This window comes from Spermophilus citellus, assembly GCF_964194105.1.
Source record: "Spermophilus citellus genome assembly, chromosome: 11".
Lineage (NCBI taxonomy): Eukaryota > Metazoa > Chordata > Mammalia > Rodentia > Sciuridae > Spermophilus > Spermophilus citellus.
The window spans coordinates 118,416,524-118,435,361 of NC_138192.1; the positions used below are offsets into that span (position 1 = coordinate 118,416,524).

General features: G+C 40.7%; 1 protein-coding gene across 2 annotated transcripts in view; it reads right to left on the bottom strand.

The window, feature by feature from the left end:
- The window catches only part of NHEJ1 (non-homologous end joining factor 1), an 84,725-nt gene extending 65,888 nt beyond the window's left edge, over positions 1-18,837 (bottom strand). Inside the window, exons 1-6 of one of the 2 annotated variants that reach the window (XM_081261451.1) lie at positions 18,719-18,806; positions 17,068-17,131; positions 15,762-15,938; positions 14,831-15,043; positions 5,141-5,279; positions 4,478-4,536 (exon numbers count right to left, since the gene is read on the bottom strand). In XM_081261451.1, the coding sequence (XP_081117577.1) occupies positions 4,478-4,536; positions 5,141-5,279; positions 14,831-15,043; positions 15,762-15,938 (588 nt within the window). In that variant the 5' untranslated portion in view covers positions 17,068-17,131; positions 18,719-18,806. Of the gene's footprint in view, positions 1-4,477; positions 4,537-5,140; positions 5,280-14,830; positions 15,044-15,761; positions 15,939-17,067; positions 17,132-18,718 lie in introns of both variants that reach the window. The other variant, XM_081261450.1, reaches the window with a different exon arrangement.
- Between the last annotated feature and the right edge of the window lies 1 nt (position 18,838).

Genomic DNA, 18,838 nt, shown 5'->3' on the forward strand with positions numbered 1-18,838 from the left:
GACAACCCAGAGAGAAGAGCAAAGGGTGAGAGGATCAAGGACTAAAACCTGGGAAAACTAACATTCAAGAGGCAGGTAAAGGCTGGAAAGCCAGCCAAAGAAACCAAGTAGAATCTTTTGTGAATAAACTTAACAGGATAGCAATTGCCAGGTTAAAGATCTCCCAATCTCCCTCAGGTGATTCTGATATGAACTATAGATTCACCAGGGCAGCAATGAATATGTTCACAGCATGAAGTATCTGCTCTAGAATCTGCCTGGAACCAGACAGGGATGAAGATACTAACTAAAACTAGACAGGATACAAGGACCACGGCTACATTTAGGATGCTGAGTCAAATCAATGTTAACTGTAGCCTCCAAATTTCTTGGTTAATGTATTACACTGAACAGATTGTTTAAGCCTTATAAGACAATCAGAATACAGCAATGGGAATGACTGCTATTATGAGTATCATTATATAAAGACAGAGAAGGAGAAAATTGCAAAATATCTCTCTCTACAATGGGCCTCCACCCAGAGGAAGCCAACTGCACACAGTTGTCCAGGTTTTGGTGTCAGGGGTTGATTCTTGGCCAGAGGTTGCCAGCTGCAGAAGGAGGGGCTCTATTTTAGGCTGCCTGCTGTCCCTGAGCCTGTCCGCATCTGGTTTGAGCAGCATGCAGCCCCAGTGACTCACACACCCATGCAAACCGCCTGTGGCTCAGTGGCATGGCCTCGGAATGCTAGCCTTAGGCCAGCTCCCTCCTCATCCCATTACACTGGGATAAATAAATAAAGAGCCCGCCAGCAGCCGCATAGCCTGATAGCAACCAGATGGAGGGAAAGAGGCACAGATGGGGCCAGGAGAAGAAACTCCCTCCAGTGGACTAGATGGAGAGAAGGCTACAGCAGCCACTCATCCTAAACTTCATTTTAAACTCATTTACAATTGCTGTGTCATAACAGTGCCCAATTCCTTGACTTTTCTTCCACTCCAAAAGATACCTCTTAGGCCTAATCCTGGGAAATGCTCCATATGGGGATCTTGCCCTACATGAGGATCATGCCAGCAGTCCTCTCTCCCCCAGCCTTGATTTGAATCAACATTGCCAGTATTCCTGCTTTAGTTAGGCTGCTATCAATTGGCTCCCTTAGGTTCCCTAGAAATGAAAAATCAGAGGTTCTTGAGGGGAGAAAAAAAACAAAAAGGATCAAATATGGGAAAGTGATCCCTGTTCAATCCTTCAATATTTTTCCTAATCTTATATCCAAGAAACCTCCCTATCCCACTGCCCCTGCACTCTGTCTACAATCTCTTCCCTAGCAATATTTCCAATGAGAATAGGAGTGACCCCAAGTACTGACCGCGTGGCCCTCTGACATCAGCCTGGCCTCTCCACGCCTTCATCCCAAGCTCTCTCTCTGGTTTGTTTATCTTCCTATCCCATGTTGCTTATTTTGATGGCACATCCTTTCATTTCAGTCTTGGGTGACCCCATGACCCTTCTGTGTCCTGTTTGCAGCACCCCAGGCAAGCACAGTAACTGAAAAGATGCAGTAGCCATATGAAGCTCTATAGTCTCAATAGTGCTCTAGAGTCCTTTCAGTCTAGCAGCTATGCAGAACATTCTGAGGACAGTGCAGTGAACCCATAGTCATAAGAATTCAAATTACCCTATCCTTATGTCTCCTCAGCTGGTGTGCACAACAAGTTAAAGTAGAGAAACAGAATAGGGATACATTTTAGACTCTGAGACAAGAAATGTGGGAAGTCCTAAACATAGGTAAGTCATTTAACCTCTGAGACTCAATTTTTTCATCTATAAAATGGAAAGCTTCAGCTATGTATCTCTATATGATCCCATATATAAAACTTCTACAAGTCTATAAGGCTTGGCTGCAATCCACCCAGTGCCTAGAGGACCAGAACTCATAAAGTAATTAATTGCAAGTACCAACACCATCCCTGAGTTAGCACCTGGATTATATTGCTTTCTCATTCCATTCTACAGGGATGGAGCCCTCCCCCAGCAGCATGAAAGAGATGAGCCTCCGATTTTAAAAATGAGAAAATAGTGGCTCTGAGAGAAGTGATTTATCTAAAGCTGCAAAATAAACCATGATAATAACTGAAGTCCTCAAATATAGCCCTTAAAAGCAACAATGTATTTACAGGCCACACTGCCACAAAATTCACACAATTCCCCCTGGCATAGATTTATCAAAATATGCATACACAAACTTATTGAGAACCTACTTCTTCTAGGCACTATAATCCATGCTGGGAAGACAGAAATGCATTCAACATGGTCCCTTCCCTCAAAGAAACCAAAGATCAACAACTCAGGAGGCTGAGGCAGGAGGACTGCAAGCTTGGCACAATTTAGTGAGACTCTGTCTCAAAATAAACAGGGATAGAGACTTAGCTTAGAGGTAAAGTGCCCCTGGGTTCTATCCCCAGTATGGGGTGGGAAGGGGAAAGAAATCAAAGATCAGCAGCAGAAAGCTACAGTTTTGCAGACATAAAAAAAAAAAGTATAAACCAATGCACTCTAATAGCAGGAAAGGATTATTTTTATAATGAGAGTCCAGAAAGATCTTCCAAAGAAGCTGAAGCTGGCACTTAAAAGATGAACAGTTTACAAGGTAGATAAGGCCAGCACATTGGTCATTCTAGATAAAGGAAAGAATGTTATAAAGACATAAAGGCAAGAGAAAACAAAACAGCATCTGGGAAAATCAAAAGTCATTTCTTATGGCTGAAACATAAAGCACATATAGTAAAACGTTATGGAGTCAAGTTGGAAAGCACATAGGCGCTAGACCAGCAGAGAAGGCTAAGAGTTAGCCCTGAACTCTAATGCAGGGCCTGAGGCAGGTAAATTGTACACCAGCTCCAGGCTGTGTTAACACTCCTTAATGCCCAGAGATTCACATACAGAAGCCATCTGAGAGAAAAGTGGCCTAAGAAATCTCTATCACGGGCTGAGGTTGTGGCTCAGAGGTAGAGCGCTTGCCTAGCATGTGTGAGGCCCTGGGTTTGATCCTCAGCACCACATAAAATAAATAAATAAAATATATTGTATCCATCTATAACTAAAAAATAAATATTTAAAAAACAAGCTTGAGTTTTTTAAAAAAGAAATCTCTGTCACATATTTAGGTGTAACAGTCTCTCTTTCCCCAAGAATTTGACAATAATTATGTTTTAGGACTTAGCAATGCAAGCTTTCCTTCTTCTCCAGAGTTAAAACTGCTTCAGTACATGGGCTGAGTACTCAGCCCCCCCCCCCCACTTTTTTTTTGCTCCTAGTGTTAAGACTTCAAGTATTAAATCTCAGTCAATGAACAGAAAGAACAGAAGGTTCCAGATCAAGAATAGCTGCTTTACGTCTAGCCCCTGTAAAAAGAGTTTATTTCAGGTTCTAAAGAGATCTGAGACACAGAACTTATCCATAAGAAGCTTACAAGTAGCCTAAAGGTCAAGATAGAAATATGAATAATATGTATATAACAATATTATAATAGCATTATTTACTTACATAGTAACTTGGGTAATATGTATAATTAGAAAATGGGGCAATAATACTAAGGTACTAACTGTATAGCCAACAAGTCCCAAAAGAATTAGAGAAGGAAAAGATCAATATTGACTGGTATTATCAAAGGTCACCATTATTAATACTCCCACTGTTTGGCCTTCAACAGATGTTTCTTTTGGCCAAGCTTAATCCTTAGAAGGGAAACCTAGGCAGAAGCTTCTGACAGGCCACAATTATCTACTCCCCATTCATTCCTTTGCCAATCCCCTTGTATAAACACTGTGATTTTCCATGGCCTGCAGCACCCACAAGACAGTCCCCAGATGGTAGCCCTGAGCTTTTAACTTTCCTCTACTGCTAGATGCTGAAGGGACTGGACAAGTAACGATGACTACACTTCTACTCCACAATTCAGATCTCAATAAGCACAAGTTAACAACTGGCCAATCAAGCTTCCGAAGGTTAGAGAATTCCAAATGAAATTCCCAGGTACTTTAACAGAGATATTTTACAATTGTTAATTAGTCTGCTTTTGCCTTTTGTATTCATCCCCTTTCCTTCCCCCATCTTCCCTATGTATATCTCAAGCTTTATCAGATTTTCTATAGCCATTTTTTTTCAGACAAAGGGCTTTCCAACCATACAAGCCACCTACCACCCAAAATGCAAGTCACCATCCAGGTACCTTTTTTGTGGGGAAAGGGGTGGCAGGAACTGAAACCAGGGACACTTCACGATTGAGCCACAACACCAGCTCTTTTTATGTTTTATTACAAGACAGGTCTCACTAAGTTGCTTATGGCCTCACTAAGGTGCTGAGGCTGGCTTTGAACTTGCAATCCTCCTGCTTCAGCCTCCTGAGCTGCTAGGATTACAGGCATGCACCATCATGCCCAGCACTATCCAGGCACTTTAAGTGCTCAAATTTGAAGAAAGGAAATAACTACCATACCTCTACCATAAACTGTTCCAAGAAAGCATTTTCTTCAAATGGCTCCGTCTTCAATCGACCTGTAATAAGAAGGGTCAAAGAAAAAGAAATATGATCCTGAGGATGAGCTTCCTACCTGTTGGATGAAAAGGAACAGAGTCCAGAACAGAAAGATGCCCTCCCAGAGATCCCCCCTAGCCAGGTGAGAGAAGGAGGACTGAGAGTATGTGGGCAAACACAAGGAGGAGAGGGCAACTGGCAACAAATGGCAGTTGAGGGGCAGCAGTTGCTCTATGAGATCCTCCTGCCATTTCCATTGACAAAATGGCATGTCAAATGGAATTTTTACTTTGAAGTTGGTGCTTTGCAACGTCCTAAACTCCCAAGTTCGCCTTGCCTAGTACAATTTTGTATAGTTGTTGGCTCCTTTCCAAAGCCTTCCCTTGTCATTTCCTAGGACATGTTTGTCCTTTATAGCTTCCACTGGCCACTTAGGCACCAGCCAGGTACTCAAGGTAGAAAAAAGTGTCATCTACTTACTATCAAGTCTCCAGTTCCTAGTCAGGACCCAACACTCACCCCAGGGGAAACAATTTCCCAATGCACATGAGCCTCTCCACTCTCTAAGACCTTTGGACTACCTGTCCCACTCCTTACCCAATTCCTCAAAGAATGTCCTCTCACCTCGGCTCAGCATAGCCCCACTCTCCTGGTAGTCCTGGATCTCTAGATCTTTCATCCGAAGCAATGTTGACAACTCCTTCACGTGGCACTGCAAGGCCAGACTCATGCCCATCAAAGGACGAATCAAATGTTGGGAGACCTTTGATGGAAAAGAGACATCAGTTAGCCAACAGATGCTTCCAGAGTACTCTCTGCATTAGGTACTAGAAGAAAACACCAAAGAATATTTTCACAAGAATTTATAGTTTCAAAGGCAAGCAATACATTTAGATGAGCATAAATATAAACGTAATAATTAAATAAATTTATTAAAGAGGCTCAAGGATTGCCTTTATGACCCAGATAGAATATGGATAGATTAACTTAAGAGTTGTGATTTAGAGACAATGATGTGATACAGTTGAGAAAGGGAAAGTATTTGCTCAACTCTCAGCAGAGGTTAAGAAATAAAAGCAGAATATTCAAGCAGCCCTCAAGAGAGTAAGTGTGGTAGACAGACATGGTAGCACATGCCTATAATCCCAACAACTTGGAAGGCTGAGGCAGGAGGATCGAAAGTTCAAGGCCAGCTTCAGTAACTTAGCAAGGTCCTAAGCAACTTAGTAAGACTGTACTTCAAAATTAAAAAATAGCAAAAAGGGCCTGGAATATGGTTCAGTGGTTAAGCACCTGTGGGTTCAACACCTGGAACCAAAAAAAGAAACAAAGAAGGTATGGCTAGTGGCTAAAACAGAGTACACCAGCTGGAGTATAACAGAAAACAAAAATTCAACAGAAAGTAGAGAGCTCTGAAGTTCAAGTTAGATCATTTATCAAGTGCCATTTCAGGGCTGATGATAGCCCAGAATTTCAATCTGTTTCCACAAATGCAGCAGAGTCTCAGGTTGTTGTTATAATAAAAGCACGTCAATTTCTAAAAGACTAGCCAAGAAATAAATAAAATACCCACCCAAATATACCTTGCTTTTAACAAGAAGTAAGAAGGATGCTAGCACAGTATGGAAATTCCTTAGAAAACTTGGAATGGAACCACCATTTGACCCACCTATCCCACTCCTCAGTCTATACCCAAAGGACTTAAAATCATCATGCTACAGTGATGCAGCTACTTCAATATTTATGGTAGCTCGATTCACAATACATAAACTATAGAAACAGATTATATACCCTTCAATAGATGAATGGATAAAGAAACTGTGGTATAAATATACCATGGAATATTACTTAGCCATAAAGAAAAATGTAATTATGGCATTTATGGGTAAATAGACGAAGTTGGAGAATATCATGCTAAGCAAGTAAGCCAATCCCAAAAAAACAAAGGCCAAATCTTTTCTCTGATAACTGAATACTAACATAATGAGGGGAGCAGGTGGCAAGGGAAGAATGGAGGAACTTTGGAATGAGCAGAGTGGGGAGAGGGAAGGGGAAGGTATGGCGGTGGGAGGTGGTGGAATGAGACAAACATTATCACCCTTATGTATGGGTATGATTGTATGAATGGTGTGACTCTGCATCATGTACAACCAGAGAAATGAAAAGTTGTGCTCCATTTGTGTAAAAATAAAATAAAATTAATAAAAAAAGAAGGATGCTAGCAGAGCCATACTACAGTGCAGCTATAATGATGCTCTCATATGATAATGTAGAACTGTACAGAATAATCATTTAATTCACCCATGAAAGGTGTCCATTAGCCTCTCAAAGAAAATAACTAGGGGCTGGGATTGTGGCTCAGCAGTAGAGTTCTCGCCTAGCACGGGCGGGCGGGATCCTCAGCACCACATAAAAATGAAGGCATGGGGGCTGGGGATGTGGCTCAAGTGGTAGCATGCTCACCTGGCATGTGTGTGGCCAGGGTTCGATCCTCAGCACCACATACAAACAAAGATGTTGTGTCCACCGAAAACTGGAAAATAAATATTAAAAAATCCCCTCTCTCTCTCTCTCTCTTTAAAAAAAAAAAAAATGAAGGCATGGTCTGAAGCTTGGAGCACTACTAGGCATCTCCTTTCTTCCATGGAGCGCTCACCATTCAAACATGACAGATTTGGTCAAATGCTAGTTAGGTTGAGTCTTGCTTGCCTCCACTTGGTCACCTTTGTATGGATCCAATGGCTGTTTTGTTTTGCTTTTTGTTCTTTCCCCCCCTCCCCATTAACGGTTTTTAGCTGACGTTCTTGAAGATAGTGAGTACTTGGAACTGTGCCGCCAAGGAAAGGAAATCCTAAGGAAGTACATTTCTTTACAGAGCTGTGTCATACCATCCTTTTGGCCCTCTGTTGGAAAAGTAGACTCAAGTCTCAAATAATTGCCTTTGTAATCGTACCCTCTTGTATTGTAGATGTAGGACAGTACTGTATCATATGCTGTGAATGTTAAACCTCTCGTACCTGCTTTATGATACATGGTAGTGACCGTGCTTTATCAGAGCTGTTTTTAATGATGTTACTCTAGAATGTTTTCTTTTCAGATGATGATTGAGAAGCTAATAAAAAAAAAAATGGTGCCAGGTATCACAACAGTAACAGAACTTTGCTGTTTTCTCGGGTTTTATTTTGTTTTTGTTTTTTTACTTTCCCCCCATTTTTAAATGGAGTGTGCTGGGTGTGTCTATGATTCTGTTCAGATGACTGCAGAACCTGGAAATGCTGTTGCTGCTGCTGATGCAGAACATACTGCTATTATTGGTCTTTTTATATAAATATAAACACACACACACACACACACATATATATATATATATATATATATATATACATATATAGATAATTTGAATTTTTGGAAACTTTACCTGTGCTGTCAACTTTGGAAAAGTATCCCAGTTTACCGTGTTGAGTTGGCATTGTACAGAAATTAACAGCCATATTGGTCTAGAAATGTTAAACTTAATTTTTTTCCATTTGTACAGGGGTAACACACTGTATTAAATATGTAAGGTCTTGGGCTGGGGATGTGGCTCAAGTGGTAGCGCGCTCGCCTGGCATGCGTGCGGCCCGGGTTCGATCCTCAGCACCACATACAAACAAAGATGTTGTGCCCGCCGAAAACTAAAAAATAAAGATTAAAAAATTCAAAAAAAAATATGTAAGGTCTTATCTACGTGGGTTTGACTACAGAAACTAATAAAGTATTCTCTAAATAATGAAAAAAAGAAGGCATTTTTTGTGTCCATCTAAACCTAAAAAAATAAATATTAAAAAATAAATAAAGAAAATAACTAAGTCAATCACCTATTTGTGGCTTGGGGATGCTACCAGAGTTACTTTCTTTTTCCCCTGAAGGACACAAATTAAAGAAGGAACTAAGAAGTGGTGCTCCAGATCAGGGGTCAAGAAGATTTTTTTATGGAAAAAGCCAGATAGTCAATATTTTCCACTCTGTAGACCATACAGTCCTGACACAACTACTCAACTTTGCTGTTGTGGCACACTAAAGCAACCCCAGACAATATGTAAACAAAGGAGATGGCTGTGTTCCAATATAACTTTCCAAAAAGAGGCAATAAGCTAGATTTGGCCTGCTGGCCACAGTATACCAACCCCTGTCTTAGTCCTAAAAGGGAGCAATTTAAGACTAGAGGTGCAGCTTGGTGGCAGAGCAATTGCCTAGCATACATGAGGTTCCAGGTTCAATCCTAAGCACTGAAAACAAAATACAATAAATAAACAGGAAGGAAGACTTTAGACAGGATACCCCAACACAGGCTTGAAATGAAGAAAAGGTACTAGAGATTCTCATAGGATGTGCAAGCCAGATTAATCTGAATCAGGACCAGAAGTCTGAGCTCTTCAGACTCTTGTGTTTTCATTTTCCATTAATTTTTTTTTAAAGAGAGAGTGAGAGAGGAGAGAGAGGAGAGGGAGAGGGAGAGGGAGAGGGAGAGGGAGAGGGAGAGGGAGAGGGAGAGGGGGAGGGAGAGGGGGAGGGAGAGAGGGAGGGAGAGAGAGAGAGAGAGAGAGAGAGAGAGAGAGAGAGAGAGAATTTTTAATATTTATTTTTTAGTTCTCAGCGGACACAACATCTTTGTTGGTATGTGGTGCTGAGGATCGAACCCGGGCCGCACGCATGCCAGGGGAGCACACTACCACTTGAGCCACATCCCCAGCCCCTCCATTAATTTTTCTAGGTAAAAGTTACCACTAAAACTTCTACTTGTGTTGTGACTCAAATTATATGGAAAATACTTTTTTTCCACATTTCTCTAATAATCAATTAGGAAAGACTGGATGTGGGGAAGTGGGCAAAGAGAGAGTGGTGCTGGCATAGGGTGGAAGGTCAGAAGCCAAGCCAAACTCAAGATGTTCCTTATTTCTTTCTATCACATAGCACACCCCAACCTGGCACTGCCTCCTAACTCAGGTCTTCAGGACACTTAGGTCTCCAAGAAGTACTGCTCAGAATGTGGCGGAAGTGCAGTTTGGGGGAGATTTTTATGCTCTAGACCCAATTCTCTTTCCTAGAAATAGTTTTGTTAAGTTTGGTCCTGGTTAAAGTAGATCAGGAAGGATAAAAAGTTGAATATTTGTTAAATGCCAGGCTAGGTTTGGTGAGTTGGGTTGAAAATAATTATCACTGCTCAAGCAACCACACCATGCATTTGGTGGCACCACTCAAATAACAGGTACTACTAAAGTTAATAATTAGCCTCTCTCAGGGAGTAAAGGGACACCTTAATAGCAATCTCTCTGAGTGGTACAGAATATATCATGAAATATGATAAGTTTTAATCAATGTTATGTCTAATTAAATATGATAATAATATACCAGGCTACTCAAAAGATCTATCAAACCCTAATGTCTATATAGCAGCAACAGCAACAGTTTTATCAGTACATATTTCATCTTTTCATCTGCTCAAATAATTTCATAGGGTATACACCTATAATCCTAGCAACTCAGGAGGCTGAGACAGGAGGATTGTGAGTTTGAGGCCAGCCTAGGCAACTTAGTGACACCCTGTCTCAAAATAAAAAATTTAAAAAGGGTTGGGGATGTAACTCAGTGGTAGAGTGCTTTCCTAGCATGTGCAAGAACCAAGGTTCAACCCTCAGGAAATAAATAAATAAATAGATAGATAGTAATAATTTCATAGGATTGTGTTATACCTTCTGAATTACTGAGCTATAATTACTTTCAAAGTTAAATGAACACTAAAATTATTTCCCTTAAACCAGATAGCTTTGCTCAGTTCTGGATAGAAATCTTGAAAATATGTATCAATGGTCATAAGAAAGAATGGTACAGAAGCTGGAGTTGTGGCTCAGTGGTTGAGTGCTCGCCTGGCATGCATGAGGCACTGGGTTCGATCCTCAGCACCACATAAATGTAAAATAAAGGTATTGTGTCCACCTAAAACTAAAAAGTAAAAAAAAAAAAAAAAAGAAAAGAAAGAAAGAATGGCACAAATGTGTAAACAGATCAAAGCAAATGCACAGACATTACAAGGAAAAATCTTGGATGTGCTTAGGAGGTCAGGATACTCCCCTTCACTTACAGACAGCAAAGGATGAAGAGATGCAGGTCACAAATCAATTCAACCAATACTTACCAGGAACCTAACATGTGCTCTGGGACCTCTGCTTTCCAAGAACGCCCAACAGTTAGAGAGGTTAGGAAGTGTGGTAGATACAGGGCAGAAGTTGCCAATCTTCAACCATTTAGAATTTCCCCCAACATCTTCTGATTTCCCACAGAAATGCTCACAAGGCAGGAGACAGAATAGCAGTTTTCAACTCCAGATGAATCATATCAGGTGACACAGTGAAATGGGTAACAGACTAGAGAGCAGGAGACCTAGATTCCAATCCTGACTCTCACATAACTTCAATATGAAAATGTCTTGACTTCAACTACTTTCATGGTCCTTGTCTTTTTCAAAAAGAAAAATTATGGAGTTAACTGTTTGCTCTCACAGATACAATATAATACTAAAGTCGAGCAATGTTACACATATTTTAATTTAATCCTCACAAGTCTGTAAAAAGATTGTAATTGGTATCTCCATTTTATAGCTAAAGAAAAAAACATAAATGGTGAAATATGAAAGTTCTGGGGTTAATTACAAAATCAAGTCAGCTGGTTCCAAAGCCTATGCTTTCTACCACTAAAAACCTTGAGAAATGACTCCTGGGATCATAAAATGGTCAAAGGAGCGACAAATTTGAAAGGAAAAATATAGAATATTAAGAATTATATTAGATACTACAAAGAGCAGACAGTAGGAAGGAGGAAAAGAGATGAGAAGTTCATCACAAGTGGAGACCAGCTCAAAGTTATAAAGCAGAGACCCCAAACCTCATATGTTCCACAATATCCTGCAGCAACTTAAAAACCACTGAGTTGTTATTATGCATACATTATATGGTAGAGGCTGTAGGTAATTAGGTATTCTCCTACTCCTTCTATGGCTGGTAGGACTGAAGGTCTCTGGAGAATACTCTGGCATTGGTTTAGCAAAATTAAAGATGAAAATACTCCTTGCCCTGGCTGTTCCACATTCAGAAATTTACTTATGCATTTACACACAGAAAAAGTAAATATAGGGTTAGTGATACAAGTGCTTGCTTTGCATGCAAAAGGCCCTGGATTCAATCCCCACCACCACAAAAAAATAAATGAATAAATAAATGTAAGGATATTCACAGTATATAACAAAACACTAGAAATAAAAAATGTCTACCAATAGTAGATCAATTAAATACATATTGATAAAACTATAAAGTACTAAGTTGCCATTTAAAAATATTATACAGGTTTTCTAAACATATTGACATGAATGATCTCTATATAATTAAGTGAAAAAGTCAACATATTGAGCAGTGTACAGCATGATGCCATTTGTAAAACTATACATGTATTTGTAAATATGTATTTGACTGTGTATGTACATAAAACACACACTACATAGAGCTTTTTTAAAGAATTTACAAGAAGCTGATAAAGGAATATCAGCAGTTGCTTTAAAGAAGGTAAATGAAGCCGGGTGCGGTGGTGCAATCACGCCTGTAATCCCAGCGGCTGAGGATGCTGAGGCAGGAGAACCCAGATGCTAAGCAACTCAGTGAGACCCTGTCTCGAAATAAAATAAAATCATGGCATTTGCAGGTAAATGGATGGAGCTGGAGAATATTATACTAAGTGAAGTAAGCTAATCCCAAAAAACAAAGGCCAAATGTTTTCTCTGATATGTGAATGCTGATCCATAATGGGGATGGGGGCGAGCATAGGAGGAATGGAGGAACTTTAGATAGGGCAAAGGGGAGGGAGGGGAAGGAAGGGGACATGGAGGTAGGAAAGATGGTGGAATGAGATGAACACCATTACCCTAAGTACACGTATGAAGACACGAATGGTGTGACTCTACTTTATAGATAACACGACATGAAAAATTGCGCTCTATATGCGTACTATAAATTGAAATGCATTCTGCTGTCATGAATAACAAATTAGAATAAATAAATAAAATACAAAATAGGGCTGGAGATGTGGCTCAGTAGTTGAATGCCCCTGAGTTCAATCCCTAGTAACCCCCCAACAAAAAAAGGAAGGAAAATGAGGGACTGAAGAGGGGCAAAAAGGAGACTGTTTTCTCACGGTAAATCTTTAAATGCTGTTTGAAATGTTTGACTTTGGATGAATTATCCATTCAAAAAAAAAGTGAAAACTATCACAAGAATGAGTAACAAACAAAAATTATAACCGCATGACCTCACAGACACACACACAGAAGCCTGAAATAGCATCTGCCTACACCCTTGCCAGCGCCAGCGGCTATGACTCTTCCCTATAGTTCCCCAGGCTCCGGGGTTTCCCTGGAATGACATTCCTCTTTTTTTCATGATGAGTATTTTATTTTCACTTAAAGTACAGTTGTTAATCGATTGTTCAAAGCTAATTTCTGCCCATAGCCAATCAAGGCTCACCCACCTAACACATTTTTTTTTTTTTTTTGCTTCTTCTCTTACTATAGCTCCTCAATTAGAATAGTGTGCTAGTTTTTCTCCACATATTTCTTTACTTATAATATTAAACAAGTGCTCTTTTATTGTATCCTTTTAAAAATTATTTATTTATTTTTGTGGTGCAGGGGATCAAACCCAGGGCCTGGCACATGCTAGGCAAATGCTTTACCATTGAGTTATATCCCAAGCCCACTATATTCTTTGGAAAGAAGAAACTGTTGGAGTCCATCAGCCTCCAAGAAGAGCTGCCTCCAAAGTCACACTATCCTGTGTATAGAACCATGTAAAGCAAAGTGAAATCAGATATCACTTAAGATTCCCAAAGGCTGTGGAAATATTTGGGTTCATTCTTGAGGGAACAGTGCCACCTGGTGTCACTTAGAAAAAGTCATGAGGGATTTAAATGATACAGGTAAATTCTATATCTAAAACAGGATGGAAAATTTCACAAGAAGTTCAATTAAAATCCACAAATTTGACTGACTACATGCTAGGCAATATATTGGCCTTAGAAATACAGAAATGAGTGAGAAGTAGTTCTCTTAGCACTCAAGTCAAGTTTTACTGGGTTCCAGTTCATGAATAAACATCAGTGAACAGTTTATAAAAATGTCTTTTGTTCCATTCACAGTCATATAGGGATACTAGAGCATCATTCCACCTGTGGGAGACTAAACACATAGGCTGGGAAATGACGATTACTTTCTGCAGATCCCTCTGTTGAGAAACTTGTCCCCTAGTCCTCCCACAGAGAACACCCTGACCTCTAGTGCTACTAAAATAAGCCCTGTTTGTTATTCATGAAAACTAGTTCTCAATGCTCAATGCTTAATTTCTAATAAAAGCTCTTAGAGCACGAAAGTTACAAGTGAGCAGAAGTTAATGACTCTCCTAGTCCCTAAAGTGGGCCTTCAGACTTGACTGATCTGGAGTTCAATTTCTAACTCACTCATTTATAACCTGGATGACTTTGGACAAGTTATCTTCAATTTCAGTTTCCTGCTCTGGAAAATGAGGTCAGTAATACATATTTTGCAGGACAGTCATTAGGATTAAAAGATCAGACAATGTTCAGAAAAATAACTAACATCAGCACTTAGTCCACCGTTATGAGCAGTCCTGATAAAACACAAGTGGGACCATGTAAAACCCGTATTTTAAATCCACCCCATTTCTCATGCCTTCCTATTATACTATGGTTATAAAGTTCCTGAACTCAGTCCACACTTACACATCTCCATACCTGTTTGCTGAGAATGATTTTTCTCTTTATTTTATCCCAAATCATCATCAAAACAACTCAGAAATTCACTTTTCAAAGAGGTTTTCTCTGATCCTCAAGCCATTTGGGGCCTGTCTCAGTGACAGAACTTACCACACTTTATCATAATTTCCTTTCTGTCTCCTCATTAGTATAAACTCCAGGAGGAAGCCATATACATATGTATACACACACACAAACACACGTTTTGGGATACTCAGTAATTAGCAGCACATAGGTAGTTCAATAAATAAACTAATGAATAAAGTCCCTGAATAAAGTATGTAGGTCTGACCCCTGCTTATACCAGTCAAAAATCTTTCTTATTTGCCACTGTCTGGTCAAGGAAAGTTTTCTGATTGGAGAAGAATTTCAAACAGGGTTTACAAAAATATAAAGACTCCTAAAGCTGCATCTCAAGCAGCTGGCATCCTGACGTCCACCCCAAATCTGACTTGAACTTACCAGGGAAGGACTAGCTAGAATGCAGTGGAAGTTCCAATAGAAGGGGAGACCAGAAAGCTCACTCCGCACCCGTAGAATCAGTGCCTCTGCCACACGATCACAAGAGAAGGTCGCTTCACTAGGGTGAGCAATGTTCTTCAACAATGGGCGAAGCAGATTATCCAAGTGACAGAGAAAAGCCGCAGGGGGAGCAGTCAGACGCTTGTTCAGCTCCTGAAAAGACAGTAGTTTTAGACACTGAGGGTGCTAAAAGGAAATTAACTCCCTCTTGAGCAGTAGCAAAGGAAAGCCCTGGTTAATGTGAAGACAATGGGCATGAGAGGAAGGGAAAGGAAGAGAAAAACATCACAATAGGAAAGAAGAAAACAAAAACAAAAGTAACAAGAGTCACAAAAATCAACTGGCCTACTTCAAAGTTCTGTCTTAGGCAAGATCAATTTACAGAAGACCTGTATGGATTAGACAACATAGGTCACATTATGCATTATCATGCTACAGAAACACATATACTATCCCTTCCTTCTCTCTCCCCGTCCTCCCTTCTCCCCTCATCCCAGAAAGATTCCACAGCTGCAGATAGAAGTGTAGGACATAACTGGTTGAACATTCCTTGGAACAAGAAGTGTTTCATATTTCAGAGTTTTGGATTTTAGAATGTATGTGTAAGAGTTTACCGGTTGAGCAACCCAAATTTCAAAATCTAAAATGCTCTGAAATGTGAAACTTTGTAAGTGCTCTATGCTCAGAAATTTCATATTTTAGATTATTTTGAATTTTGGATTTTTAGATGAGGGATGCTCAACCTGAAACTGGAATTGTATCAACTCATTTCAATCTTCCTTGCCAACATACAAGTGGTCAAGCTGGTTGACATTAACATGCCCTGACCTTCACTAGGTATCCTCACAGTGGTACTTCTCTTTACACTTACCTTGGCTCGCTGGCTGACCACACTAGTATCCACCTGTTCATGCCACACCTGTTGAAGATCCGAAACAAGCAAGGTATAGCCCTGCTTGGTGATATAAGCCTTGGCCAGGAGGGAGTTCTCAGCAAGCTGTAGCCAAGCCCATGGCTGCATCAACAGGCCTTGCTCCAATTCCTCCATCTGCAGAAAAGGCCTAATTTAGCAAAGTATCTCCAGAGTAATGTAGGCCTAGGAGGGTGCTCAGACAACTCTGCATCAACTACAATCCTGTGAAAATCCTGACAAAATAGGAAACATGGATTTACATTCTTCTCCTTATTATTGAACTAGCTGAGCACCAACCTACTACCACTTAAACTCTAGTTAGAGGGGCTGTGGTTGTGGCTCAATGGCAGAGTGCTTGCCTAGCATGTGTGAGGCACTGGGTTCAATCCTCAGCACCACATAAAAATAAATAAATAGAATAAATGTATAAAAAAAGTGTTGTATCTGATTTTTAAAATCTAGTTAGAATCTTTTTCCACATAAAGTTCCTAGAGGGTAGAGAATAGTACTTTCTTCCATAGTATTTAAGCCTCAGCCAATTGGTGTGTTTCCACTCTCTCATAATATAGTTTAATGTGAAACCCAAACCATTCTTGTTGCACCTTTACCACAATAGAAATCCTAATAAATGTCAATACTATCATTTCCCAGAACTTTTAGAAGAGAAAGATAGTTCTTGTATTGTAAAACATCATCAAGTCTTGTCAGGGGCAGGATATACAAATTATTTCATCATCATCTAAAAACAAAACTCTAGAAGCTCTCAGGAATTTTTTTTTAATCTCTAAAACAGAGCTTCCTAATGTAGAGCTTATACACCCAAACCTTCTAGAATTATATGAAAATGTTATGCATATATGTGCATACAGAAGCAGTCCATCTCTATAGTCAAATTCAAATTTTTGATTAAACCAAGGAACATTCACACGTAGCTCAGTTCTGTATGCACAATAATGCATAGTGTGATCCATCATCCTCCTGCACTTTTATTTTGAGATATGTCTTATTAAGTTGCTGAAGCTGGCCTTGAACTTTTGATCCTCCTGCCTCAGCCTCATGAGTCGCTGGGACAACAAGCATATGCCTCTGTGCCTAGCTGTGGTCGAATTCTTAGAGATTAACAGCACACACATAGAAAGGAACTAATAAACTCTGTGACCAGGAGCAACAGAAAAGACCCAAATCCACTTTTACAAATGACCAGGAGGTCATGAATATAAACCACAGCACACCACAGAAGAAGAGATAATTAACTTCCACTTAACTCATATCCCCACTCCAAGGCACAGCCACCAATGACATCATACTCTTTGCACAGCTTGGAACTCCTGGAAAAGTTTGGAAATCAACTTTTCTATGTAGCCTTAACCTAGTAGATATTCAGCAAAAATGACTGCTTAACACAGCTTATTTTTCCTGTGTGCGGGGGGAATAATAGTTTCCTCCATTATTCCAGTCTATAAATACAAAATGAAGAGAAGTACCAGGAGGTGAAAACTTAGAATATAAAGAAAATAATAAAGTTCCTGTTACATTTCATTAACACAGTCATTTCCAACTTAGTCTAAATCATCATTCTTCCAACCATAACCTAGTTTTCAAAGAGTGACCTTGTGACATTATTTAATTTGCACTGTAACTAAAGAGTCATGCCACATAATAACATTTCAGTCAATGACAGACCATATGTATATGACAGTAGTTCCGTAACAGTATACTGCTAGTAACATTGCAGGCACTTTAGTTTGCATTTTCATACACTCTATGGTGTTTGCACCACGATGAAATCACCTAATACTGTATCTCAAAATGTATCAATCTTAATGACCCATGACTGCATGACTTATCTGCAGCAGCCAAGGTGTTGTTGGGAGATGATGTGTCCAGTCACATCTCTCACTGCTGTTCCTACAGGGCAAAAATGACCTTGGAATGATTAAGCTAGTCCTCATTGGACAGAGTTCCAATGAGCTCCATACCACCTACCGCCAAAGATCACAAATGCAAATTAAGTTGCCAAACCCTTCAATTTCCCTTATAGAAATTCCCCAGTGTTCACTTTTTTTTAAAGAGTCACCAAAATGCGGCTAATCATTCTAGTCCGTCCTTCTGAAAGCCAAGAACCTCAGAACCCTCAAAATGATGATTTTTGTTTGATGAAAGGGTGTAGTTTAAAATGTGGCTAGGGTCAACAGGCCCTGTAAAAAAGTCGGAATATTTCTGCAACAGACCCACTTTGGCTTCTCTCACTAGCCAGGCCCATTCGAGACTGAAGCCTCTAAATTTCATTCCTCTGTTTTCTTCAAGGCCGCCTTTAACATTCATGTTAACTATATTCATCCGTTTAGTACTCTTGTTTGAAGAAGGGGGGTGCGAGGGTTCCGCCCCTCGGCCAGCAGACCCCTCTCAGGGCAGTTCCTCCACTACCCTGCAGGGGGCAGTAAGCCCTAGAGAGATTCAAGCCGGGCCACTCCTCGTCCCCTGGGAGAGGGCCAACCTTGAGTCCCAAACCACAGCCCACCCCAGGAACCCCGCCTGGCGTCCAGTTTCCATCTGCCTCCCCTAGAAGAGACTCCGCGGTCCGCCTTTCCATTTCTATAGCACCGGCCGCACCGAGGCATAGTCAGAATCCCTCAGCGGGTAACACAGTGGACACCTCCGGTTCGTAGCCCGGCTACACCAAATAGCAGGCCTAGGAAAAGCCTCACTCACGCCCCCAAAACGCCGAAGTGCGGTCGGAGCGCGCTGCGCACGCGCAGCCCCGCCTACTCTTGGAGGCCTGCCCAAATCCCCAGCTGCGCGCTGTCCATTCTGGGAAAAAGCGTCCGTGCCGGGCCCAACCCGCAGAATCCGCGCAGCTCCACGGCGCCCGACCCGGTCCAGACCCTGGCTAACTTGAGCTCGATACCACCTACCGTCAGTTCCTCTAGAACTCACACCTTCCTCACTGCAGGCCCGTCCGCCCGCGGAAACTGAAAGGCGTAGGGTAGAGACCGATACCCCCCACGGAGGCGGGTCCTGGGTGCGGAGGCGGG